Source organism: Acanthisitta chloris, unplaced genomic scaffold (assembly GCF_000695815.1).
Source record: "Acanthisitta chloris isolate BGI_N310 unplaced genomic scaffold, ASM69581v1 scaffold36579, whole genome shotgun sequence".
Classification (NCBI taxonomy): Eukaryota; Metazoa; Chordata; class Aves; order Passeriformes; family Acanthisittidae; genus Acanthisitta; species Acanthisitta chloris.
Genome location: NW_008693790.1, coordinates 9,644 through 19,657, shown reverse-complemented (window position 1 = coordinate 19,657; position 10,014 = coordinate 9,644). Strand labels below are relative to the sequence as shown.

The following is a 10,014-nucleotide window of genomic DNA, read 5'->3' as shown; positions in this document are numbered from 1 at the left end:
CCTGCTCTAGAAAGTGGTTCTAGATTTTCTGAGTTTACAGTCACCAATCCTACAAAACTTGCTCTGTTACACTTACCTTGTATAGATGTTCTGATGAGCCTTGGATGGAATATGTTACATAGAGCATAATTTCTGAAAACATAAAAATCAGCATTTGTATTTGGTAAACATGAAAATATTCTTTAAACAGACAACTTCAAAAAGATGCTATTCTTAAAAAGTTTGGCATAATTATTTCACTATAGTGATTAAAACAGTACCAATCTGAATATTTTTGTTAGCTTAGTAAATAATGTAGTCCAGAAGTTAGGTGGATGTCTTTGGGTTTGGATCCTCAGGGTAAAACATTTTACCCTGCTGTTCCTTGGTTTTGACTACTTGGAGTTAGCATCTTATCATTTCATCAAGGTCAGGTATCAATCTGATATATTTTAAGACTCCTAAATCACCAAACCCCTTCGTTAAAACAGATTTATAATGCTCCAAGTTACTTGCCATAATAAACAAAAGTACAAAATGAAAAACAGAGGAGAGAGATGTGAGTATATGTGTGTCTGAAATGGAAAGGTAGTTTTTTACATCTATATTTACCAACAAAATTACATTGATCAATTGTTTTGTTTACACAAATCTTAAAAGTCACTATTTAATCTAGAGATGAAGTTCTAATTAAACATAAGGATATCTCATAGTACAATGTTCTTAATTTTTGAGATGACAACAGCTCTTACCTATGACACACGACAGTAAATAAGAAATTGCCCATGAGGTTGAATTATTGAATGTTTTGTTTTTCTGCTGCTTGACACCAAGGGAATTAAAACCCTCTAAATTACATCCTTTATAAGCAGAGAGAAGGAAGGCAGTTTTAATACAGAAAAATGGAATTCATGTTATTAAATGGAAGAGGCACACACTAGGTAGGCACCAGAAAAGCAGAACCAAGGTTGCTGTACCCAACTTGTGTAAGGTTGTGCTGTGTTTTGCTGTTGGGAAGTGCAAGGTCTGGACAGTGGCTGTTCCTTTTGTACTGTCAGAGAGATGGTTCATTTGCCTTTTCATCACTCTGGGAGGAGTTTCTCATCTGGATTATTCTGCTTTTCATTTATATCAAGTGCAAATTTCATAAATTGAAGTTTTGATATTCTGAATAGTTTTGCTTCTAGTTTTCACTTAAAATCTTTTCAATGATTGCAGGACTTTCTAATAAAGATTTATATTTTATATTGGACATAAGAATGTCCTATTGTAAATTTGCTAATGTTTCCTCATGTTGCATGATGTAATTGATGTTTAGGTATTTAAAGCTGTCTAGGGCAGTGGTGTCCAAACATTTTTGGTTGCACATACCTATCAGTAAAACATTTTTGAGCATGTGCCCTCAAAGTATTCATATTTATTTACTTATGGATTGCATACATGTGCTACTGTACTAATATAATCCATTCTAAAACATGAAAAAAAAAAAGAAGAAATTTTAAAAGGATGAGGTAAAGATGAAATAAACACTCTTTAAAAATGTTTTTTATTTTATGAATGGGACAAAAATATTTTCTTCCTGCAGCCTAGTGGATTGTCTTGCACACCCCCTGGGGGTACTTTGAGACCAGAGTGGGTCTGGTTTATTGCTATTGACAAAATATAGGTATGTAAGCAGGAATAAAACATTGTGTAATTTGTTTCTCTTGATAGGGGAAGCATAAGTTATGCCAACAAAACCCTTGTTGCAGCTCCATTCTTCATGCAAAGTCCTTGACTGGTTCTGTCTTCCATCTTTTTTTTTGCTGAAGTGAAGCTTTAGTGATTTAGCACTCTGGTTTAAAAGGCAGATGAATGTTTCTGTATGAGGGGATCCCCATCCAATAAATAGGCAATTGAAACAACTTTCTCAGGAAATATTATGAGGGGATCCCCATCCAATAAATAGTCAATTGAAACAACTTTCTCAGAAAATACTTCAGGCAAAGTGTATGGGTAATTAATGGAATTCCAGTTATTCCTGTATGGTAGGCAGATTTGCTTTCATGTATTTAGAGAGTGAAGGAGATTGTTCTCTGTCCTGTGCAATCATGTGATAAACACACAGAATTTTGTGCACATTCCAAATCCTGCGTGGTGGGGATCTCTCTGTCTCTGTGCACATTACTGCATAAAGCTTTCCTAGACCTTAGATACACTAATATCTATAGGCAGTGTTTAATGTGCACATGGGTAAGGTTACCTTGAGCACAACTGAATAAAATTGTCAAATAATATTGTGACAGAACCTTCCCTGAAGCAGAGTGTTTTGATAAACTGTGCTTAGTATTGGAAAACAAAGTTTAAAAAAATACTGCATTACAAGTATTATACTGTTTTTGAAAAAGGGACACTTTTATATTCCTCTTCTGTTCCTGGAACTTTTTTTACTCCAAGGAGTTGGGAATTGCAAGAGAAGGATGGAAGAGATGCTTCTATGTGCTCCCCAGTGCAACTGATGCAGTCCTAAATGATGAGGTTATTGGGCCATTCAACACTGTATTACACTTTCCTTTAGGGTGCCAGTATCAGTGCAGAATTTCAGTAATTCCCATTGAGGTTCCCTGCAGTTGAGGGTGCTCAGCTGTTTAATTAAAATAGTCCTCAGTCATGGAGAGCAATACAAGTTTGACAGTAACATACATGAGCACAGTATTTCCACCTGTACACGTATATATGCTTTAGTACAAAATTGTGAGTTCACTCTTCTGCAAACAGCACCAATGCCACAGAGTTATGATGCAAGGGATTCTTTGAAGTGTGATCCATACTGCAAATTTTGCATATTGTTACAGTGTGGACACCTTTCTGAGTCTTACAGTAGGTTCCAATTTCAAAGTAAGGACATGATTATCCTCATTGAGAAGAAACATTCAAAGGAAGTTTAGCCTGGCTATGGAAATACCATTATGAAATTATTTAACTGGGAGGGTAAATGATGCAATTGCAATGGCTCCTGCTGGAGCCAGTTCTTGTAGTAACATCAGGGGAGCAATTGCACTCCTTGGAAATTAAATTTTGCAAGTAAATACTGTATTTTAATTTTACCTTAATCAGAAGCAATGTATTTCAGAATTGTTTACTTAAACTGGGTCAAATTCTCCCCAGCAAACTGTGTGCATGCCAAGGTCACTTTTGTGAAGCTCTTAATGTTCTCAAATCATGTCATTGGCAATACACCCTTTGAGGTTCCTTGCAGATTTGCCACTTGCCTCAGCACTGGAAGGAGTTAGGAGAGCAGGTTCTTTAGAGCTTTTATCTCCAGCTGTAGAAGGTGTAAGTGTTGATTGAAAATATGACAGTTTTGAGTTTGCAGTTGAGACTGCAAAATCCAAAATATTGATTACACTTCTAAAATGCCTCTTTTTCCCCACTGTGAAATTTTTAGGAAAACACTAATGGATAACAAATGCATGTGTTTTCGTAATAATTGTTAAAATGATACAAACTATTGCCTTGTAACTTTACTATATGTATGCTGACAGTTTTGCATTTTCCCAGTATCAGTTCTTGTTATTTTTCCTATTTTATTTCTCATATATAGGATTTCTCTTCAGAACAATTAAGTGTCTGAATATTTGCTAGGGAAGAGTTTTCATTTAGCCACAATGACTTTGTGTTTATGACGTTGTTCACACATTTATTTATGTTTTAAAATTTCTGACCTTGGTTCCTTGAATAATTGTGTACCTCTGTAGACATCTTCTGTTTGATTAACACTGCCCCTGCCCTGGCTTGGATGCTGGAGAGCCAGAAATGAATCTGCAGCTGGTTTTGGTGATCAGTCCTGCAAGCTTTCTTAGCTCCTGTATCTGCTCAATTGAAGTTAGCTGCATAGCAGTAGGAACATCCTGTACAAGCAAAACAATTTACATATGCAGTTGCCAGTAATATTTCAATTACTTCACCTGAGAGTGGGCTTGCAGTGCTTGCCTTTGATTTACAGTGCACTTCATTTGGATTAGTTCTTTAATTGGAATTAATCAGGTTTGGCCTTGGGTGGTTCTCTCAGGAAATTGATTATATGGTTTCCACTTAGATTCTTGGGTGGTTTTTTTTTGCAGGATCTGTGTCTCGCTGCTTGAAGAAGAATTTTATTTTAATACCTTCGTGATGCCTTCATGTAGCTTTGTTCTTTAAAATACTTGCTTCAAAAATAAAACTATTTATGGTGTTGCTTAGTTGATCATTTCGGAAATAAGGTTCGAAGTTAAAATGTTAATAACTTTGCTATGTTGTGTCTTCACTTAATGGGGTAGGACAGGGCCATTTTTGAATGATGAAAATATCACTTGCTTTTCCTGTTGCATTCACAAACATGACTGGTTTTAGCTTGATCTGACTTGTTTCAGGCAAAGTTTTCAAGTTCTGCACTTCTCTTGCCCAATTTACTAGTTATACTTGAATCATGGATCACCTTTATGACATGAACAATTCTCTCCTGAGAGTTTGCAGTGTAAGCAAGGTGTTAATTTGCAGTAAAGAGGCAAAAAACTAATAAAGGCATGATCAGGCTAATAGATAAATTAACCAGTTTAAGGGCTTCATACCAAATGAGACTTCAAGATAAAAGGTGGGAGGCAATTTAAGCTTTTAGGCAAGGTTTGCACACACATGCACACACAAATGCCTTTTATGAACCTCCTTACTAGCTCTGCAAACACAGCCCCCTGACAGAACATGCATATTGGCCCATTTTAGAATACACTGTATAAGTCTGGAGTTTGCCTCCTTAAAGCCCTGATTGACGACTCAAAGAATAGCAAGTTAATAAAATTAGCTTCTGTGACTTAACATAGATGTTGAATGAAATTGATCTCTTCAGCCTGTATACTTAGAAGATTTTTAAGTACCAAAAAAATCTAGTTCACTTCACTGCTGACAGCTGAATCCACCTGACAGCATTCTGGTTTTAAAGGCAGGTTCTCATTCCAGTACGTGGAAACAAAGGAATAATGTTGTGTCATTCCTTTACTTAGACTGCTTACTGGGAGGGAATCTTACATCCTCGGGGCTTTCAGTGGATCAGACATCTTTTAGTGAACTTCCTATTCAAAGGGTATTATTTCTGAAGTCACTGCTATTCTTCCTTCCAGATAAATTCCATTATGTGTTGCCAATAACAATGCCTTGTCACTCTGTTGGAAATTAAGTAATGTATGTTCAAGTTGCCAGAAGATAGATGATGCAGTAAAAGTGTTTCACTAACATTAAAAGAATCCATTCACTTAATGACTAAAAATAGGACACTTCTCTTTAGTGCGTAGGTTTTTTACAAGTGAATGTTAGAATGCCAGTAAGAGCCCAGTGGATGGAGCCATTTCTGTTTGGGGACAGTTCTTTTCTTTAGAAATGCTGCTGGTGCAGTGCAGCTCTTGAAAGCAGTATGGTTCCATTAATTCTTCTGTGCAACTCCCTGAGCTGAAAGCAGGGTAAGACATTTGGATCTTGGAGTATTCAACATAGACATTTTCACCCCTTGGTCACTTGTTTTAATCTAAGGCTGTTAACCTTTCAGTCTGCTGCAGATAAAACTAGCAGCTTTCTGAATGTTCATATTGAAATTACATTTTTTGATACCAGAAAATGGGTGTGAGTGAGATAGGCATTCACTCTTCACATAGCAAGTCAACAAGCAAGTTACCTAAGAATTTGTCTTACGGAGAGGCTCGCTGTACAGTGCAGCACTTATAATGCAAGGCTAATCAAAATGTGTGCAAAATAATTACAATGAATCAAGTTGCAGTTAGTCAGTAGCATTAATTACTACGCACTACATCCCTGAAATCTAATTCACTGCTTTTATTTCTTGCTTTTCAGATTGTTTGAAGGACGGTCACCAAGAAAGCCTGAGAAACTTAAGACCCTTTTCTGCTATTTTAGAAGAGTCACAGAAAAAAGTATATCCTTTATTCTTTTCTTGAGCTACAAAGCTGATACATGAAAAACTTAATCCCATTAAATTTAGAAATGGTTGTGCAGCATTATGGTGGAAGTGTGTAACAAAAGCTAGTTTGCAAAGTAGGCTGATATTCATATTAATGGCACTTCTTACCATATACATGATGCGGCAAGCAGCTTCTTGCATAGAGCTTGTTCTGGTTTTTCTGATATATATAGATATAGATATATGGGGTGTGTGTAAAGTATTGAGATGTATTTTCACCCCTCATAGATGTGTATATAGATGTGTTTATAGGTGTGTGTATATCAATGTGTAGATATAGATATGTATCACGTTTGGAATATATGCAATTACTTGCCTTACTGCATCAGAGGGACAATATAGAGGGAACTTGGCACCACATACAGTCATTAAAATCAGACTGAAACATTCTGAGTGAAGCTTCAGGTTTCCAGCAATATGCATATTTAGTCATTTGACTATAATGTTTGTAGTTCTGAGGGATTGTCCCCCACATGTGTTAATATATCAGGTTTTTCCCTTCTATTGTCCCAAAGCAAAGCTGTTGTGAAGTTTGCCCATTTCAAACAAAACAAGTGATAGCAAAGCATGAGATATCTTCAACTCTTCGAGAAGTTAGTGTGTAGTCAGATCTTCTGTTATTGGCATGAATTTGAACATCTCTATTAGCTTTTAAAAATATTTATTTTTGTGTTAACTATCATAGCTTATATATTGTGTTTTGGAGGAGAAATTGCAATAGCATATATCACATCTGCACCAATAGCCTTATTATAGTCTTTAAAAAACTATTTCTTTGCATGTCAGCATTTCACTTTTAGCTTCATATTTTCCCAGAAGGGTTTGTTTTAAAAGAAAGACAGCTATAAACTATTAAATATAAAAAGCCCTTTTCCTGGTTCAGTCTATCTTCATAATTTTAATTCACCACAAATTAAATGCAGCTATATCCTCCTTCAGCTGTCAGACTTTAAGCAGTGTCAATAGAACTAAATCTTTGAGGTAAAAAGCAAATTGTGATCTATGTGTGGGACTGAGAAGAGATGTGCTGTACTCCTTGTTTTAATACTTGAGTAATAATGTTTTCAAATCCTAAATTTAGGCAGCTGTCCCTGACCCCTGTGCATATGAAATCTGTTGGGAACATGATTTATGAAACTACTGCATTGGATTTCCGAACATTAGAGCTTTAAATAATATTTAATGAAACTCTTTTCTTGAGTTGAAAGTTCCTATCGTACATTTAAAATACCCCATTTCTCTACTCTTTTTTGTCCCAGGAACTAGCAAGTCTGAAGTAACTTAGCTCTATAAATTGATGTAATAATTTTTCAACTCTTTCTGTTGTAAGTGATAGTTGAATTCTGTATGAAAGAACACAGTGGAGACTGGAGACTTTGTGCTCAGCAGGTGAATACTTAATTTGTAAAATACTGGAACTGATACCAGAGTTCTCCTGTGGAAAAGCATTGGATTACTGAAAGCTGTGCACTTCTTTTTAAGAGCAATTAACTCCTTTTTGCCTGAACCCCTAAAATCTTGAAGAAAAGCACAGGAATCTTTAAGGCTTTTAGAAGGACATGGTTGTGCTTTACATACTGTTTTCAATGTTTGTCACAAGCCAGCACAGTAGACTTACTGCAGCAAGGGAATTAATGTCAAATGAAGTTTTATTAGGATGACACCACCTAATAAATAAAAGGTTGATCTTTTCTTTCTGTTGCAAAACTTAACATTTTCTGAGTAAAAGAAGGAGAAAAGATGCTAATGCATTCTTCCTGCAATGAGCAATGGCTCCACTTTTTCTCTTGAGGGCAGGAGTGTTTTCTGCAGTTGAATTACAGTGAATTTCACTAGCATCCTGGAAGGGCTGAAAACTGCTTGATTTGGAATCCACTAACACTGCATCTTTATTGGCATAGTAGGACTTTGTTGGAAATAAGAGCTGCTGCTTCATCCATCCATAGGTTGAGTACTCTGGATTGCCTGTTGACACTGAACAGTAGTTGCTTTTAAAGGTTCACAATTTCTGTTTTTCAGAGTGGTAGCACATTTTAATTAAGAGTCTTTCTAGTAGTGTTTACTGTTTTTCCTCAGTCTGTAAAAAGAAAATACTCTAACTGCAAAGCAGGAAGAGAAGTGAGTATTTCGGTCTTCATGTTACTTGTCTTCAATTTGAGCATGGGCAGTCAAGGGATGATTGAAAGCAGCTCTTGAGGAAAGTTAAGCTTGTGGTTTCCACCAGGGATGATGTTTGTGTTTTTAAAAGTTTACCAGTTAAAATAATTTAAGGGCTAAAGCTCCTGCAGTTAACACATTTTCCTTTGGGGTTGGTTTGCCTGTAGAGCCCACGGGATTGGTGACGTTTACAAGGCAGTGTCTCCAGGAGTTTCCAGACTGGGAGAGGTACGTCAAACATCCTGTTAATGTAAGAAATTCCTTAAATCCATGATAACTGAATTTCATTTGTATGGAATTGATTCAGGTCTGGAAGTACTATAGAAAACAATGTTTGGTGCGGATTGTTGCAGAAAGAAATACAGAGGGAACTGGGTGAACTGCCACAAGTAGATTGTGTCCCGAGTTTTCCAAAAGCCAACAAGTCTTTAGTGAAGTTTTAAAACAGTGTCATATCTTTGGTGCTGTTGCTTGAGGGGGGAAAAATGAGAGAGATTATTTGATTTTAAAAATGATAGGAAATATAATGAAGTATGGCGGATAACCAGCATAAACACAAGTGTTGCAGGCTTTGCTGCTGGTTAGCGAGTTAATGTGGGACAAGAAAAAAGTAGAACCCCAAAACTCTGGGGTTTTATGGTGAAAGAGTTGTAGAAACTGAACAATTGACTATGTGAAATCTTAAGAAGTTGTTTCTGAAAGGCAGGGTTGGGATTTTTTTAATCCACCTTATGTTTAAGGTGTGTAACAAATTTGGGGTCGGATGGGTTTTGCTTTAAAATGGATACTTTTGTGTGGAGGTTCTGTAATTATCCTTTCCATACAATATTTTTCCTCAATGGTAGATCTCAGAAAAAACTATCTAGGTTGCATGTCACCTATGAAGGCACCATTGAAAGCAATGGACAAGGGATGCTACAGGTAAGTGCATATAACAGTTAATGTGGCTTTATGTCATGTTTTTGTCATACTTTTATGGTCTGCCAACTTAACAAAGTTGTTTGTTTATCCTCAGTTGATTCAAATGACAAGATGTTTTGCAGTGTAAAAGAAACATCAAAATTAATTCCATGGGCAGCTTTGTTATTGTCAGAGTTCCCCACCTCAGCTAGGTAGCACATGTACCTGTTACTGAAAGGGCTGACAGAAAATCACAAGCCCTGGACAGCTTCAGGTCTTTTAGTTCAGGCCAGGATCAAAGATTGACAAGATAAAAGAGTCAGGCTGTGATCTTGATGACTTGTCAAGGGCTACAATTTATTTTTAAAAAATTATTCTTGTGCCCCAGACAGTGACCAGGTCAGAGGTTCAGGAGACTTTCTTGCTGCTGCCAGCACCACTGTTTCAGTCTGGGAGGCAGTCAGCAAAAGAAATTCATGAGAAGCATGTCCTGTCCATATCTATATGAAGGAACACATTTCAGTTTTCAAATTAGTTGTTTGCCTTCTGCTTTTCATAAAAAAAATCTGCCTTCTAGAATTCTTTTTTTAAAAAAAATTTTAAACTGTAACTTCTTTAGCCAGGAACAAGTGCTTCATAGGAAGAGGAGTAGGGAGAACAGGAGGACTGTTTTTCTGCAGTGCATTTTGCTCAGATTTTAAAATGCCTTATGACTTTACGAAACTTGAGCACTCAGATGTGTGTTGAAATTATTAAGAACTCAGCAACTGCTCAATAGTAACCATTTTTCTGGGGTTGCACTCTGTAAAAGTGAGTATTGCCTAGGATGTGATATTTTTCCTCCTGGCTATTTCAAGCCTTATCAAACAAAGTATCTCTGCTGAGGTGAAGAGCAGTCACTCCAGGAGGGAACAGGATGACCAAGGTGAGACAGTGCAGGAGTCCACAGTGACCCAGCCTCAACAGGCAGGAGTGCTGGCTGGGACAGGCAG

The 10,014-nt window shown here is 36.7% G+C and overlaps 1 protein-coding gene across 1 annotated transcript in view; it reads left to right on the top strand.

The window, feature by feature from the left end:
- PARG (poly (ADP-ribose) glycohydrolase) overlaps positions 1-10,014 on the top strand; it is a 49,808-nt gene that overhangs the window by 31,606 nt on the left and 8,188 nt on the right. Inside the window, exons 9-11 of the mRNA XM_009083183.1 lie at positions 5,839-5,918; positions 8,290-8,350; positions 8,968-9,043. Coding sequence (XP_009081431.1) covers positions 5,839-5,918; positions 8,290-8,350; positions 8,968-9,043 — 217 coding nt within the window. The remainder of the gene's footprint in view (positions 1-5,838; positions 5,919-8,289; positions 8,351-8,967; positions 9,044-10,014) is intronic.